General features: G+C 43.8%; 1 protein-coding gene across 1 annotated transcript in view; it reads right to left on the bottom strand.

Moving 5' to 3' along the window:
• Positions 1-18,058, bottom strand: part of LOC115194080 (cadherin-23-like) — a 752,381-nt gene that overhangs the window by 397,160 nt on the left and 337,163 nt on the right. The window contains exon 9 of the mRNA XM_029753428.1: positions 703-781. Within this exon, the coding sequence (XP_029609288.1) occupies positions 703-781 (79 nt within the window). The remainder of the gene's footprint in view (positions 1-702; positions 782-18,058) is intronic.

Raw genomic sequence — 18,058 nt, 5'->3', positions numbered from 1 at the left:
ACTGGTGGAAATTATCCTCATCCTTTCCTTACGACCTTTCATATTCAGCTGCAGTACATACTGTACAGTACATGGAAGGGAGTTGAAGAAAGTTCTGTTTGAAGTGTCTGTATTTTGTGGGATACAAAGAGATGGAGCACATCACAGAGGACGTCCCCAACACACACACACACACACAAACAAACACCCTCACTGCCCCCCCCCCCCCAACTCCTGTATGTTGGTTTACAGGACATTATGTTTCTGTCTGTCTAACTGTAGAGAGGTATTGTAACAGAACTTGTGGGGTTTAAACAGAGTTAATTAAACATGGAGGTATAAACATTTGTCCCCCAAAAAAGTGTTATTTGCAGTGTCCGTTGCAAAATGTTTTGCTACAGTGTCCAACTGAACACAACCCAGGTGGAGGAGACATGGTAGCCAAACTCCCTGATGTACAGTATGATCTTGATTGATCATATTAATATTTAGACTTATTTATATATTTAATGTTCTGCACAGTTGCACTGAACAGAGATTGATAGTTTACAGACTATTCTATTATTCTATTGCGTTATTATATGAAAGCATTGATTGTTATGTGTTTGGATTAGCCTTGTGTAGTATTCTGTAAGATTATCATCATCATAGTGATTGATTTTGAGTGTATGTGTGTATGTGTGTGATGGCGATTGATTAACTGATTGATTGTTTCTGACAGACCTGAGATGATGGTGTAGCCAATGCCCCTCGGTCTCCCCAGATCTTGGTCAATGGCTTTTATCTTGCGCACCTCATAGCCCTGTGGACACACACACACAAACACACAGGCATACAGACAGGCATGAACACATATATACACGCACACAAACATACAGAAGAAAGATGTTTAGAACACTGCCACACTGAGAAACTCAGTACGCATACGGACACATAGACACACAACCTCCCCACCCCCCACCCCCCCACTAATGAACCATTTATCGCCAATATCCCTGAGCCATTACGCACTTAGAAAACAAGAAAATGTCTGCAGCCACAAAATAACTAACATCCTCACAAAGCACAAATGGACTGGCCTTATTGAATTGGCCTTATTTCTCTCCTGTTGTTTCAAAACTCTACAGCTGAGCAGATAAGGCTACAAGTCATGAAAAAAAAATGTAGAGAACGATAAAGAGAGAGGGTTCAGAAAAAAAAGCGATTTGAAAAGTCTTTGATCCGCGGAGCTTTCTCGGCCTCCGCGCCTCAATCAGACACGGTGGCGGTACTTAAAAGTCTCCCTTTCTCTCCATCCCTCTCTCTCCCTTTCCCTCTCTCTCGCTACCTCTTCCAAGCTGACCAGAGAACACCCCCCCTCTCTTGTCTCCATCCCGCTCTCACTCCCTCCTTTCCTATCTACCTCCCATTGATCCCACAAAATTGTGTCTGAGGCGTGTTTATGCTCCACTTCTGCCAAAGCATCTCCTGTCATTGACCAATTACAGCAGAATCAATTACAGCTCTTTTAGAGGGGAGCGATCACTACCAGAGAGACAGAGAGAGAGAGACAGGGAGAGAGACACTGTGAGAGGAGAGTGAGCGAGAGAGAAAGAGGGAGGGAGAGCTGAAGTAATATGAGCAATATTCTCCTGCTGTCCACAAAATATGTTCAATCAACCGGCATTTAAACTCCCCTCACCCTCCTCCCTCCTTCCCTCTCTCTCTATTACTCACTCCCTCTCAGCTCAAACATATTCCCCCTCTCCTCTGTGTCTTCATCCCTTATCCCTGTACAATACTACCTTCCCTCCTCCCCCTCCCAAAATATACTCCCACTTCTACCATTTCAGCTCAGTGGTTTGACAGCCAAATTGTGTTTGTCCCAGAAAAGGTTTAAATGTCATTTCTGACAACACAAATCCAAAACAACAGCCACAAACTCAGGCCCTATGCTGTTTTTGACAAAGCCTTTTCTCTCTCAACCCGTCATCAACGTTTTGTACAGATGGCAGGTTGGTTAGCGGAAACAGAGAGACAGAAAGAGATGGAAGGAGAGAGAGAGAGAGACAGGGAAAGAAAGAAAGAAAGAAAGAGAGATGGAAGGAGAGAGAGAGAGAGAGACAGGGAAAGAAAGAAAGAAAGAAAGAAAGAAGGAAAGAAAGAAAAGAAAGAAAATAAAGAAAGAAAAGAAAGAAAGGGATGGCATTTGAGAAATGACCTACGACAGGGCTACATGTTTGACATCCTTTTACGTGTAAATATCAGCGGCCTTGAGGACAGTTGACACCCACTCAAGCAATATAGCCCCGCAGCTTATCACAGGCAACACTAGTGTGGTGTATCGGGGGTGTGAGGGTTCTATGCATTGAGATGAGCATGTTCATAATGAATGGCTGATTCCTGTCTCCAGTCTCACCATTATTGAATTGTTATAAGACGTGGTTAGGAAACCTACCATAACAAAAGATTGGTGACAAGTAAGTCTGAACCGTCGGTAACTCTTCTGTCGGTTTTTTTTCTTAAGTTTAAAACTGTTATTTTCCTTGGTACAGTGTAGGCTAATGTTAGCACAGTCTATTGCTAGCAGAGGCAAGTGCGTAGTTGAGCTAGCTAAGAGAGAGAGTTAGCATTGTCATGGACTGCAGAAAAGGATACGAGACAGACTTTGGAGCGGGAAAACAATGTGATTAAAAAGGGAGGAGTAAAGGAAGAGGAAAGGAAATGCCATTTATTCAGCTGTGAAGAGGAACTTTGGAATTAAAAACTGCTAAGTGAGCAAACTTGAAGATGAAATGCCAGTGAGTGACGTGAATGAAGATCACGTGATTGAGGAAAATATTGCTGCGGCAGAACATAACGTTGCCGTGGTTGAGGACAATTTTGAGAGTGAGAATCAGGCGCTAATTGAAAAACTTAATGTCTGGAATTTTTGAAAATATTGGACAGTTTGATGAAAGTATTGAGAAGTAGAGCTCATATACAGAATGATTAGAATATTTTGCTCTTGCAAATGACATTGATGAGGGCAGAATTGTGCCTACATTTCTTTGTGCAGCCTGCTACAGCCAGACAGGCCAGATGAGACGTATGGGGAGATTGTGGAAATACTGAAAGGACACTTTTCACCAAAACCACTAGTTATTGATGAAAGGTTTAGGTTCGACAGAAGAAATCAGGAAGAGGGAAAATCAGTGACAATGTCTTGTTTGCTGCTGCATTAATTAAACTGTCTGAGCACAGTGAGTTTAATGATGTTTTAAATGACACCATTAGAGACAGACTAGTATGTGGGCTACAGAGTGAAATTACAAAAAAGAGACTTGACTGAAAGTAATCTGACCTTGGCAAAGGCTATTGAAGTCAGTGTGTCCATGGAACTAGCTGCTAAAGAGGCTCAGCAGTTGAGTTCATCAGGAGGAGCCTGTTGTAAAAGGGTCACATCGAACGAGCCTGCCTACATTTTTTTTGTGTAATGTGGCCAAATACATTGCATTTACTATACACCCTTCTACAGTCAGACAGGCCAAGTAATAAGATGTAGGCATCACTGAGGTCACAGTTAAATGGACAAACTGAAAAGCTGCCACTCTACGTAATAAAAGGAGACTATCCATCACTACTGGGACATTCGTGGCTAGAGAAAATCACACTGGACTGGCCTTCAATGGGTAGACTGGCACATGGAGACACAGGCCTGCCCGTAATCTTAAATAAACATGGAGAAGTCTTTAATGGAGAGCTAGGTAGCATGAAATACATTATAGTGAAGCTTAGCATTATACCAGATAGCAAACCAAAGTTTCTGAAAGCGTGACCTATAACTTATGCTATCACACAAAAAGTTTAGTCAAGAACAAAGTACTGGAGCCGGTCAGCGTGAGTGAATGAGCGACACCCATCGTACCGCTCCTTAAGAAGAATGGTGGAATCAGAATGTGGAGAACGTGAATGTGGAGACTTTAAAGTCACAGTTAAGCCTGTGTAATCTGCTAACACATAGACAACGTTTTCATGGGCTTAGCTGGGGGTCAAAAGTTCCCCAAAATCGACCTATTTTCCCCTAACTCTACCACACCTCCCCTAATCGGAGTACACTAATGGACAACAATACTTAGGGTTCCACTTACAGCTTATAAATACTACATACATTTCACGAACAGTATATTTTACATTAGTTATCTTTGTTTGTTTTTAGTCTCAGCCTTCAGCTACCCTCAACCCCTCCCATCTATCTCTGAAGACAATCTAGTTTTGATTTCTAGCTGTCATATAGTTTTCCACTGTGTTGTGATGTTTCACAAGAGTTCTAAACCTTTATATTATCATAGTTTATCAGAATGTAAATTAAAGTTAAACACCTTTGCAAAGAGTATTATTATATTATTGATTGATTGACTGTGATGTTTCAAATCACCCAGCAGTGCTGTTTGCAGAGTTAGCTCCAAGTAAATGTTGTAATTTTTCAACAATTCCTGAACATGTGATCTAAAACAATCTACATATGGGCAGTACCAAAACAAGTGATCAAATGATTCTGTCTCTTCACAGCCAAATTTGCAGAGCTGGGATGGTTGTGTCCCCCATATAACATTCTATTGGTTGCAATAATTTTGTATAATCATTTACATTTAAAAACTCTGTTGAATCTGGCATCATTTTGTGTATCAGTTCATAAACAATGTGCCATGGAATCAGTACATCGAAGATCTCCTCCCAACTATTTTTCAACCCGTATGGTGGAGCTGTCAATTTTTTGGTCCTTAAATGAAACTGGTATACTTTTTTATTTTTCACAATTTTCTTTAGCCAATCTTGGTCTTTAATGCAGGGCCGGCAGAAACGTTCCTTACCTTCTCCCCTTTCCCTTTGCCTCCAACATTTTTGTGGTAATGCTGCAATCAGTTGATAGTTTTTTGGATAGAGCAGACTTTTCCATATAGTTTTGTATACTAATTAATGGAAAAATATCATAAATAGAACTGGTGGAGTTATGTCACACATGTAGTTAACATGTGTGACATAACTCCACCAGTTCTATTTATGATATTTTTCCATTAATTAGTATATGTTCGTTTAACCATAATATTTGTTATACTATTTGTTGTCTTTTCTGGAAGATTAAACTGAAATTACAACCAGTTTTCTATTGCTTGTTTTAAAAATAGCGCTATTTGGGATATTATTTAATTTTCAAATAACTGAAAGTGAGAAGTTGTGTTCTGAATGAAGCGAAAAAGGCAATTCTTGAACACCAGGTGAGCCATTCTTACTAATCTGCCATAGAATCTGTTTGAATTTAAGTATAGTTTTTGTATGACTGAAGCCTTTAGTGAGAGGTCCAGTGCTTTAATATTTAATCATATCTGCACTCCAAAATCATATTCATTATTGTCACGCCCTGACCAGGTGAACTCTGCTATTTTGGTCAGGGTGTGGCATTTCTATGCTTTATTTTCTATGTTTTGGTTATAGCCTTTCTTTGTGTTTTATTTCTATGTTGGGCTCGGGGTGATTTCCCAATCAGACAGCTGTCACTTGTGAAGTCTGATTGGGAATCACATTTAAGTTCCTTTTCCCCCACGATGTTTGTGGGTTGTTGCCTCTGTTATTTGAGCACGTAACGTATTGGCAGTTTTTCCTTGATTTTGTGTACATGTTTAATTCTAGTGTGTTAAATAAACATGTATTCGCTCCCAGCTGCATTTTGGTCCGCTTCCTCGTCTCCCGACGACAAACGTTACAGAACAACCCACCGAACCAGGACCAAGCAGCGGGAGGAAAAGGAGCGCGAGAGATGGGCTCGCGAGGGAAAGGAGTTCTGGACCTGGGAGGAGATCATGTCGGGGAAAGGACCCTGGCGGACGGACTCCCAGGTCGAGGAGGAAAAGCCAGCCGGTAGACGGAGTCGCAGGCGGCGGTCGAGGAGGCCCGGAAAACAGCCCCAAGAATTTTTTTTGGGGGGGCTAATGGGGTGGTCCGGAAGGGCAGAGGAAGAGCCCAGACCACTGCTCTCGTGGGGGATGACGGCGGAGGAAGAGAAGGAGATGAGGCGTTTGATTGAGGACCTGCAGAGGGAAGATCTGGAGGAGGAGCCATGGTATGCTGAGTTGCGCGCTGTGTCGCCAGTGCGCCCGCACAGCCCGGTGCGTCCGGTGGACATGCCCAGCACATGCCGTGCTAGGATGGGCATCCAGCCAGGACGAGTGGCTAAACCGGCTCCACGCTTCAGGTCACCAGTGCATGTTCACAGTCCTGTCTGGCCCGTTCCTGTTCCCCGCACCAAGCCCACGGTGCGTGTCCCCAGTCCTGTCCGGCCCGTCCCTGCTCCCCGCACCAAGCCATGGTATGCAGAGTTGCGCGCTGTGTCGCCAGTGCGCCCGCACAGCCCAGTGCGTCCGGTGGACATGCCCAGCACATGCCGTGCTAGGATGGGCATCCAGCCAGGACGAGTGGCTAAACCGGCTCCACGCTTCAGGTCACCAGTACGTGTTCACAGTCCTGTCTGGCCCGTCCCTGCTCCCCGCACCAGGTTAGTGGTGCGTGTCCCCAGTCCTGTCCGGCCCGTCCCTGCTCCCCGCACCAGGTTAGTGGTGCGTGTCCCCAGTCCTGTCCGGCCCGTCCCTGCTCCCCGCACCAGGTTAGTGGTGCGTGTCCCCAGTCCTGTCTGGCCCGTCCCTGCTCCCCGCACCAAGTCAGTGGTGCGTGTCCCCAGTCCGGTCCGGCCCGTCCCTGCTCCCCGCACCAAGTCAGTGGTGCGTGTCCCCAGTCCTGTCCGGCCCGTCCCTGCTCCCCGCACCAGGTTAGTGGTGCGTGTCCCCAGTCCTGTCCGGCCCGTCCCTGCTCCCCGCACCAGGTTAGTGGTGCGTGTCCCCAGTCCGGCCCGGCCCGTCCCTGCTCCCCGCACCAGGTTAGTGGTGCGTGTCCCCAGTCCTGTCCGGCCCGTCCCTGCTCCCCGCACCAGGTTAGTGGTGCGTGTCCCCAGTCCTGTCCGGCCCATCCCTGTTCCCCGCACCAAGCCCACGGTGCGTGTCCCCAGTCCTGTCCGGCCCGTCCCTGTTCCCCGCACCAAGCCCACGGTGCGTGTCCACAGTCCTGTCCGGCCCGTCCCTGTTCCCCGCACCAAGCCCACGGTGCGTGTCCACAGTCCTGTCCGGCCCGTTCCTGTTCCCCGCACCAAGCCCACGGTGCGTGTCCACAGTCCGGCACGGCCCGTGTCTGGTCCACCGGTGCCCAATCATGTTCCGGTCGACGGCTCCGCTCCGGAGCCTGAGCATGCCGCTCCACAGTGGTCCAGTCCGGGCCAGAGGGGTAGGGCTAGGGTGGAGGCAGGGGGAGAAACACGCCCGGGGCCAGAGCCTCCACCGAGGGTGAGGCGCCCACCCGGGTCCCCCCCCTAATAGACTTTAGTTTGGTGCGCCGGGAGTACGCACCGTTGGAGGGGGGGTACTGTCACGCCCTGACCAGGTGAACTCTGCTATTTTGGTCAGGGTGTGGCATTTCTATGCTTTATTTTCTATGTTTTGGTTATAGCCTTTCTTTGTGTTTTATTTCTATGTTGGGCTCGGGGGTGATTTCCCAATCAGACAGCTGTCACTTGTGAAGTCTGATTGGGAATCACATTTAAGTTCCTTTTCCCCCACGATGTTTGTGGGTTGTTGCCTCTGTTATTTGAGCACGTAACGTATTGGCAGTTTTTCCTTGATTTTGTGTACATGTTTAATTCTAGTGTGTTAAATAAACATGTATTCGCTCCCAGCTGCGTTTTGGTCCGCTTCCTCGTCTCCCGACAACAAACGTTACAATTATATAAATAGGCCTGTTAAATTTGTCTGGCTTGCCGTTCCAAATGAAGTGGAATATTTGTTGCTCATATATTTTTAAAAAAACAAGTCTTTAGGTGTAGGCAGGGCCATAAGTAATTTTAAGAAAACTGAGAAATGACTAAAGAATTAATCAGGGTGCTTTTTCCACAAATAGGTATTGTCCTTTCCACGATAGCAAAATTGTATCTAATTTGGCTAACTTTCTTTAAAATGTATTGTAGGGAGATCATTTCTTTCTTTCAGGATACTAATATTGAGTATGTCCACTTCACCGTCGGACCATTTTAATGGTAGACTACATGGTAATGTAAAAGTTGTATTTTTTTAGAGATCCAATACTCAATATGGTGCATTTATCATAATTTGGTATCAGTCCAGAGAGATTAGAACAATTATCTAGATTCCGAGGCTGTGCAGGGATCCACATTGTAGATTTAAAAGACATCATGAATTGTCAGTTTACAATGACATCTTCGTTTTTAAGCACTGGATTTATAGCCCCTTGATACAGTTGAAGTCTTTTCTACAGGATTGAGGTCAGGGCTTTGTGATGGCCACTCCAATACCTTGACTTTGTTGTCCTGAAGCTATTTTGCCACATCTTTGGAAGTATGCTTGGGCTCATTGTCCATTTGGAAGACCCATTTGTGACCAAGCTTTAACATCTCAAGACATCAGTCAGGAAGTTGCTTCAATATATCCACATCATTTTCTTTCCTCATAATGACATCTATTTTGTGAAGGGCACCAGTCCCTCCTGCAGCAAAGCACTCCTACAACATGATGCTGCCACCCCCATGCTTCACGGTTGGGATGGTGTTCTTCAGCTTGCAAGCCTCCCCCTTTTTCCTCCAAACATAACGATGGTCATTATGGCCAAACAGTTCTATTTTTGTTTCATCAGACCAGAGGACATTTCTCCAAAAAGTATGATCTTTGTTCCCATATGCAGTTGCAAACCGTAGTCTGGCTTTTTTATGGCAGTTTTAGAGCAGTGGCTTCTTCCTTGCTGAGCAACCTGTCAGGTTATGGCGATATAGGCCTCGTTTTACTGTGGATATTGATACTTTTGTACCTTTTTCCTCCAGCATCTTAACAAGGTCCTTTGCTGTTGTTCTGGGATTGATTTGCACTTTTCGCACCAAAGTACGTTCATCTCTAGGAGACAGAACGCATGGTCCCAAGGTGTTTATACTTGCGTACTATTGTTTGTACAGATGAACGTGGTACCTTCAGGCATTTGGAAATTGCTCCCAAGGATGAACCAGACTTGTGGAGGTCTACAGCTTTTTTTGAGGTCTTGGCTGATTTCTTTTGATTTTCCCATGATGTCAAGCAAAGAGGCACTGAGTTTGAAGGTAGGCCTTGAAATACATCCACAGGTACACCTCCAATTGACTCAAATGATGTCAATTTGCCTATCAGAAGCTTCTAAAGACATGACATAATTTTCTGGGATTTTCCAAGCTGTTTAAAGGTACAGTCAACTTAGTGTATGTAAACCTCTGACCCACTGGAATTGTGATACAGAGAATTATAAGTGAAATAATCTGTCTGTAAACAATTGTTGAAAAAATTACTTGTGTTATGCACAAAGTAGATGTCCTAACCGACTTGACAAAACTATAGTGTTTTAACAAGACATTTGTGGAGTGGTTGAAAAACTAGTTTTAGTGTACTTTACTTCCTCTTTCAAAATATTGTTTGGTGGGCTGAATTCTTGAGATTGAGTGTACATCAAGATACACCAGGCGGGGGTGTTGGGACAGCGTTGGTCTGGTCACACAATACTCCTTACAGCACATGCAGCGGTAAAGATTGTCATGTCTCTCCTCTGTGGGTTCACGGTTCTCACATGAAGTGAGGTTCGGCTGCATAATGGGTGAGCTTGAAGACGCCATGACAGAGGAAGCGGAGCTAAAGAGAGAGAGAAAGACAAGATTCCACTGTAGACATGCGACCCAGGTTTGCTTCCCTGCCCCACTGTTCGCTACAATATCATGAATTTATATGTAAAAACAATTATGTAGCAACTCCAGATACCCCTTTTAATGAGAGGCCAGTTTTTTTGTGACATGCAGGTTTTAGTGATATACCATGCTGCGGCACTGCAGCTGGATGCATTTCTAAAAATGTAGTCTTTATTTCAGCAAATAGTATTATTCTCTTGGACACTTTCAGCATCTAACAGTAACCACAGCTGTCTCTGAAAGGTGGAAGTTTAATCATAATATAATTATTACTCTTCATATGTTCGAAGGAAATGTGTGTAAATGTAACCTGTGTCACTGTGCTGCAACCAGCTTTGCTTCCTCTACTGTCCATGCCCCCCTACTGGGCAAAAACCAGTGGTCCTCTGATCGCAAATACACGTGACCACCCGCCTGAAAAACAAACCAGGGGTGCATTCAGCAGGATGGGACTTTTTTGTTTGATTACAAGACAGACAGACAGATACACCGATAGATTGATTGAATATTTTTATCATTATATTATATTCTCATATTTTAAATAACCATAAATCATTTAAATTCAATAAAAATTCAATTCAACTCCCACTGACTCTACTTCTGCTGAGACTGACTACTCCTGCTGGCACAACTTTTATTCACACTGTCAGTCTCAGCTGGGAAACATGGTTTCCGTGAGTGGGGGGTGGGGGTGGAGGGATAGAGACACATTGGCTAGGTGGGGTTAGGGGAATGGGATGGGAGGTTGGGGGTGAAGCCCAACTATGCCATTTGGACTTCGGGTTATCTGTATGCAGATATTTTCCTACAGGGAGCACTAAACTCCCATTGACACAACTTTTACTGATGCTGATAACAGATTTTGTTAACCCCTGTGCGGCCTCGGGACGGACATCCAGCGAAAAATCCTATCGCCATTAGCATAACAAAATTTAATTTAAAAAAAAAATCAATTTCACCTCTCCTGAATCGAACCATGTTGTCCAATTTCAAAAAGGCTTTACAGCAAAAGCAAAACATTAGATTATGTTACAGGAGTATATCGTAAAAGTAGCCACATAGCCATTTTCCGACCAACCACATGCATCACAAATAACCAAAAAACAGCAAAATGCAGCACTAACCTTTTACAAACTTCATCAGATGACACACCTAGGACATCATGTTACACAATGCATGCATTCTTTTGTTCGATAAAGTTCATATTTATATATAAAAACAGCATTTTACATCGGCACGTAACGTCAACTAACTATTTTCCCTCAAATGCATCCGGTGAAACAGTACTACAATTTACTAAATTACTATTCGAAAACATTTTTAAAATGTAATATTGTCATTCTAAGATTTATAGATGAATATCTCTTGAAAGCACCTGTAATGCCAGATTTAAAAATAACTTTACTGGGTAATCACACTTTGTGATAAAAGGGGATGCGATACTCAGAACAATAGGCTAGCAATAGCAATAGGCTAGCCATCTTGGAACAATCGCATATCAAATCTAGTCTTGTATACTATTGTCAATAATCCCTTACCTTTCATTATCTTCATCCTTAGGCACTTCCAGGAATCCCAGGTCCACAACAAATGTATTTTCGTTCAAAAAAGTTCATCCTTTATGTTCCATTAGCTTGTTGTTGTTAGCGTGTTCTGAAGGCTGAACCAAAAGTTCCGACGTGTGCGGGGCTACTCTTTCAACAAAATGCATTTTTTTCTTATTTATGTTCGTTCAAACATGTCAAACGTTGTATAACATAAATCTGTAGGGCCTTTTTCAACGAGAGCTCCAATAAGATTCGAGGGGGACGATTGCATTGTGTTTCAAAACGTTTTGAAAGGGGAGGGTAACCAGGGGCACCGGCGTCATAATGGTGATGGCCCTCTCCGTGTGACCACGTTCCACAGCGTGTCATTGTGTCAGTTTTCACAGTAGGAGACTCAAATCACTTTGTAAAGACTGGGGACATCTAGTGGAAGCAATAGGAAGTGCTCATTGAACCATAGCTCACGGTGTGATTAATAGGCAACGTGATGAAGTTGAGTTCGCAATTCAGAATTCCACTTCCTGTTTCGATCTGTCTCGGGGTTTTGACTGCCATATGAGTTCTGTTATACTCACAGACACCATTCAAACAGTTTTAGAAACTTTAGGGTGTTTTCTATCCACAGGTATTAATTATATGCATATCCTAGCTTCTGAGTTTGAGTAGGAGGCCGTTTAAAATGGGCACGATTTTTTTTCAAAAATCGCTGTAGCGCCCCCTATCCTAGGGGAACGCCAAGAGGTTAATCTAAGTTAGTGTTGCGTCATTTGGATTTTGAGGAATCTGCATGCAGCAGCAGTGTCTTTGGCGTACCGGCGCAAACGTTTCAACAAAGAGGAAGACCAGGTAGCCACTTATTAGCTAGCTAAGCGTGTTTCTCTTCTGAACAGAAGGTAGCTGAATAAATATCTCCCCACACAGATTTTACTTCTCCTTCTCCTATAAACCAACAAGGCCTGTTAATCTGACATAATTTCCGGTCACAATTGGTAGACGTGCTACTGTGCGGTTTGTTGCTAACCTTACTTTGCTACCTGCCAACTTTATGATTTTTACTTTTTAATTACCATTTTATTTTTCATTTTTTCCTTCGCTCAACTTTTTCACTCCGGACGCTTTATCTGGACGTGGTTCGGCAGGTCCTCCACCAGCCGAATATAAGTAGTAACATGAACATTATGCCTTCTAATTGCAGTCGCTGTACTCATAATATACAGGAGAACGATTGCCTTATGGCAAGGATAGCTGTGCTGCAAGCCCAGGTTCAGACGCAATCGTTAGGCAAGGGTAATTTAAGTGTAGGAAAGGATGAAACCATGTCTATGCCACCAATAAGTACAGATAGTAGTATAAATCCCCTCGCACAGTCCCTGCAGCCGGACAATTTTCTCATGGCTTCTGGAGGGAAATGCTGTAGGAATGCTCAACCGGTGTCGCTCATTCAGCCGACAGAAACTTTCAACCGGTTCTCCCCATTAAGCAACTGGTAAGAGTCAGAGGCCAAGCCTTCTCTGGTCTCTCCTCCTCCCATAATGTGGTCTGAGATGGCGAAGCCTCCCACCATTAGCTCTGATAAATTGAAAACCCTAGTCATTGGCAACTCCATTACCCGCAGTATTAGACTTAAAACGAATCATCCAGTGATCATACACTGTTTACCAGGGGGCAGGGCTACCAACGTTAAAGCTAATCTGAAGATGGTGCTGGCTAAGGCTAAAACTGTTGAGTATAGAGAGTATAGGGATATTGTTATCCACGTCGGCACCAAAAATGTTAGGATGAAACAGTCAGAGGTCACCAAGCGCAACATAGCTTCAGTGTATAAATCAGCTAGAAATATGTTTCGGCATAGAGTAATTGTCTCTGGCCCCATCCCAGTTAGGGGGAGTGATGAGCTCTACAGCAGAGTCTCACAACTCAATCGCTGAAAACCAGCGCATTCTATCTGCTCCTGCTATTTACAGATAGACTATGTACAGCTGCAGCGATCGGTTAGCTGCTCAGATAGCTGATGTTTAAAGTTAGTGAGGGAAATGTAGGTCTCCAGCTTCAGCGATTTTTGCAATTCGTTCCAGTCACTGGCAGCAGAGAAGTTGTTGGCTTTGGGGATGATCAGTGAGATATACCTGCTGGAATGTGTGCTACGGGTGGGTGTTGTTATCGTGACCAGTGAGCTGAGATAAGGTGGAGCTTTACCTAGCATAGACTTATAGATGACCTGGAGCCAGTGGGTCTGATGACGAATATGTAGCGAGGGCCAGCCGACTAGAGCATACAGGTCGCAGTGGTGGGTGGTATAAGGCACTTTGGTAACAAAACGGATGGCACTGTGATAGACTACATCCAATTTGCTGAGTAGAGTATTGGAAGCTATTTTGTAGATGACATCGCTGAAGTCGAGGATAGGTAGGATAGTCAGTTTTACTAGGGTAAGTTTGGCGGCGTGAGTGAAGGAAGATTTATTGCAAAATAGAAAGCCAATTCTAGATTTGATTTTGGATTGGAGATGTTGGATATGAGTCTGGAAGGAGAGTTTACAATCTAGCCAGACACCTAAGTATTTGTAGTTGTCCACGTATTCTAGGTCAGAACCGTCCAGAGTAGTGATGCTTTTCGGGCGGGCGGGTGCGGGCAGCAAACGGTTGAAAAGCATGCATTTGGTTTTACTAGCGTTTAAGAGCAGTTGGAGGCCACGGAAGGAGTGTTGTATGGCATTGAAGCTCGTTTGGATGTTAGTTGACACAGTATCCAAAGAAGGGCCAGATGTATACAGAATATTGTCGTCTGCGTAGAGGTGGATCAGGGAATCACCCGCAGCAAGAGCGACATCGTTGATATTCACAAAGAAAAGAGTCGGCCCGAGAACTGAACCCTGTGGTGCCCCCATAGAGACTGCCAGAGGTCCGGACAACAGGCCCTCCGATTTGACACACTGAACTCTGTCTGCGAAGTAGTTGGTGAACCAGGCGAGGCAGTCATTTGAGAAACCAAGGCTATTGAGTCTGCTGATAAGAATGTGGTGATTGACAGAGTCGAAAGCCTTGGCCAGGTCGATGAAGACGGCTGCACAGTACTGTTTTTTATCAATGGCGGTTATGATATTGTTTAGTACCTTGAGCGTGGCTGAGGTGCACCCATGACCAGCTCGGAAAAGGGATTTCACAGTGGTGAAGGTACGGTGGGATTCGAAATGGTCAGTGATCTGTTTATTACCTTGGCTTTCAAAGACTTTATAAAGGCAGGGCAGGATGGATATCGGTCTATAACAGTTTGGGTCTAGAGTCTCACCCCCTTTGAAGAGGGGGATGACCACGGCAGCTTTCATATCTTTAGGGATCTTGGACGATACGAAAGAGAGGTTGAACAGACTGGTAATAGGGGTTGCAACAATGGTGGCGGATAATTTTAGAAAGAGAGGGTCCAGATTGTCTAGCCCAGCTGATTTGTAGGGGTCCAGTTTTTGCTGCTCTTTCAGAACATCTGCAATCTGGATTTGGGTGAAGTAGAAGCTGGGGAGGCTCAGGCAAGTAGCTGCGGGGTGCGGAGCTGTTGGCTGGGGTTGGGGTAGCCAGGAGGAAAGCATGGCGAGCCGTAGAGAAATGGTAATTGACATTTTCGATTATCATGGATTTATCGGTGGTGACCGTGTTACCTAGCCTCAGTGCAGTGGGCAGCTGGGAGGAGGTGATCTTGTTCTCCATGGACTTTACAGTGTCCAAAACCCCTTTTTGGAGTTAGAGCTACAGGATGCAAATTTCTGTTTGAAAAAGCTAGCCTTTGCTTTCCTGACTGACTGTGTGTATTGGTTCCTGACTTCCCTGAACAATTGCATATCGCGGGGATAATTCGATGCTATTGCAGTTCGCCACAGGATGTTTTTGTGCTGGTCAAGGGCAGTCAGGTCTGGAGTGAACCAAGGGCTATATCTGTTCTTAGTTCTACATTTTTTGAAAGGGGCATGCTTATTTAAGATGGTGAGGAAATTACTTTTAAAGAACGACCAGGCATCCTCGACTGATGGGATGTGGTCAATATCCTTCCAGGATACCCGGGCCAGGTTGATTAGAAAGGCCTGCTTGCAGAAGTGTTTTAGGGAGTGTTTGACAGTGGTGGTGGTTTGACTGCGGACCCATAGCAGAGGCAGGCAATAAGGCAGTGATCGCTGAGATCCTGATTGAAAACTGCAGAGGTGTATTTGGAGGGCAAGTTGGTCAGGATAATATCTATGAGGGTGCCCATGTTTACGGATTTAGGGTTGTACCTGGTGGTTTCCTTGATAATTTGTGTGAGATTAAGGGCATCTAGCTTAGATTGTTGGACTGCTGGGGTGGTAAGCATATCCCAGTTTAGGTCACCTAACAGAACTAACTCTGAAGATAGATGGGGGGCAATCAATTCACATATCAATGGCACAGCTGGGAGCTGAGGGGGTCTATAACAGCCAGGTCTATAACAGGTCTAAAACAGCCGGCAACAGTGAGAGACTTATTTCTGGAGAGATTCCAGATTCATTTTTAAAATTAGAAGCTCGAACTGTTTGGGCAGTATTTGCATGGCCGGATAAAAAACGGACCGATTTAATCTGGTTACTTCTCCTGCCCAGTAACTAGAATATGCATATAATTGTTTGATTTGGATAGAAAACACCCTAAAGTTTCTAAAACTGTTTGAATGGTGTCTGTGAGTATAACAGAACTCATATGGCATGCCAAAACCTGAGAAGATTCCAAACAGGAAGCGACCTCTCTGACCATTTCTTGGCCTTCTACACCATCTCTATCCAAAACAAAAGATCTCTGCTGTAACGTGACATTTTCTAAGGCTCCCATAGGCTCCCAGAAGGCGCCAGAACGTTGAATGATGACTTTGCAGCCCATGGCTGAAAAACAGTAGCGCATTTGGTAAGTGGTCGATCTGAGAACAATGAGACGGGGGTGCGCGTGCACGAGACAACTCCATGTTTACATTTTCTGTCTTTGAACGAAAACAGGGTTTCCCGGACTGAATATTATCGCTATTTTACGAGAAAAAAAGCATAAAAATGTATTTTAAACAGCGTTTGACATGCTTCGAAGTACGGTAATGGAATATTTTGACATTTTTGGTCACGAAACGCGCCGGGCGCGTCACCCTTTGTTACCCTTCGGATAGTGTCTTGAATGACCAAACAAAACGCCGCTATTTGGATATAACTATGGATTATTTGGAACCAAACCAACATTTGTTATTGAAGTAGAAGTCCTGGGAGTGCATTCTGACGAAGAACAGCAAAGGTAATCCAATTTTTCTTATAGTAAATCTGAGTTTGGTGAGTACTAAACTTGGTGGGTGTCAAAATAGCTAGCCTGTGATGGCCGGGCTATCTACTCAGAATATTGCAAAATGTGCTTTCACCGAAAAGCTATTTTAAAATCGGACATAGCATTTGCATAAAGGAGTTCTGTATCTATAATTCTTAAAATAATTGTTATGTTTTTTGTGCATGTATTGACATTTACTCCTGAGGTGCTGACCTGTTGCACTCTACAACCACTGTGATTATATACAATGTAGAAAAAAGTTTTTTTTTAAATTAAGAAAAACCCATTTGACTGGTACTGTATGTGGTGGCGACGGTGTAGATGATCAGGTTCCGTACATATCCTGTCAGACAGTCACATGAATCAAATAACTTGACTCCAAATCTGTGGCGCTTTGATGGGATGTATTGGCGGAATGCAAGCCTCCCTTTCTATGCCAAGTGAGACTCAACAACTACCAGTCCTTGTGAGACACAAACAATCTTCAAAATCCCTGGTCAAGCTGCCCAGGACATTACTAATTTTGTGTAGGGGGTCAGCAAGGTTGGCAGTGGCATTGTTCACAATGTGGAACGCTCTCAGCAAGACAAGGAAGCAGTCCTTGGAAAAAAGGGTTGAAAAAAGGGGTCTGCAGCATGGGGTCATTGGCCCAGTAGTCCCTAACAGTACCCAATTGTCATACTTGAGTAAAAGTAAAGTCACCCAGTAAAATACTACTTGAGTAAAAGTATTTGGTTTTAACTATACTATATAGTATCAAAAGTAAAAGTATAAATCATTTCAAATTCCTTCTATTAAGCAAATCTTTTAATTACAGAAAGCCAGGGGTACACTACAACATTCAAACAAAATGTACAAACTAAGCATTTGTGTTTCGTGAGTCCGTGAGCGCCAGATCAGAGGCAGTATGGATGACAAGGGATGTTCTCTTCACTGGTGCGTGAATTGGACCATTTCCCTGTCTTGCTAAGCCTTAAAAATTTAACGAGTACTTTTGGGTGTCAGGGAAAATGTATGGAGCAAAAAGTACATCATTTTCTTTTGGAATGTAGTGAAGTAAAAGTAAAAGTTGAGTAAAAATACAAACAGTAAAGCACAGATACCCCCCAAAAAATAATTCAAATCAAATCAAATAAAATTGTATTTGTCACATGCGCCGAATACAACAGGTGTAGACCTTACAGTGAAATGCTTACTTACAAGCCCTTAACCAACAATGCAGTTTGAAGAAAAATAAGTGTTAAAAAAAAATAGATAAGTACAATTTTTTAAATAACAAATTGTTAAAGAGCAGCAGTAAAATAACTGTAGCAAGGAGGTACAGGGGGAGTCAATGTGCGGGGGCACAGGTTAGTCAAGGTAATTGAGGTAATATGTTCAGGTAATATGTTCAGGTAATATGTTCATGAAGGTAGAGTTATAAGGTAGAGTTAAAATGACTATGCATAAACAATAAC

This window comes from Salmo trutta, chromosome 5, assembly GCF_901001165.1.
Source record: "Salmo trutta chromosome 5, fSalTru1.1, whole genome shotgun sequence".
In the NCBI taxonomy this organism is placed as follows: domain Eukaryota; kingdom Metazoa; phylum Chordata; class Actinopteri; order Salmoniformes; family Salmonidae; genus Salmo; species Salmo trutta.
The sequence above is the reverse complement of the archived record's forward strand: the minus strand, read 5'-3'. Positions and strand labels throughout refer to the sequence as shown.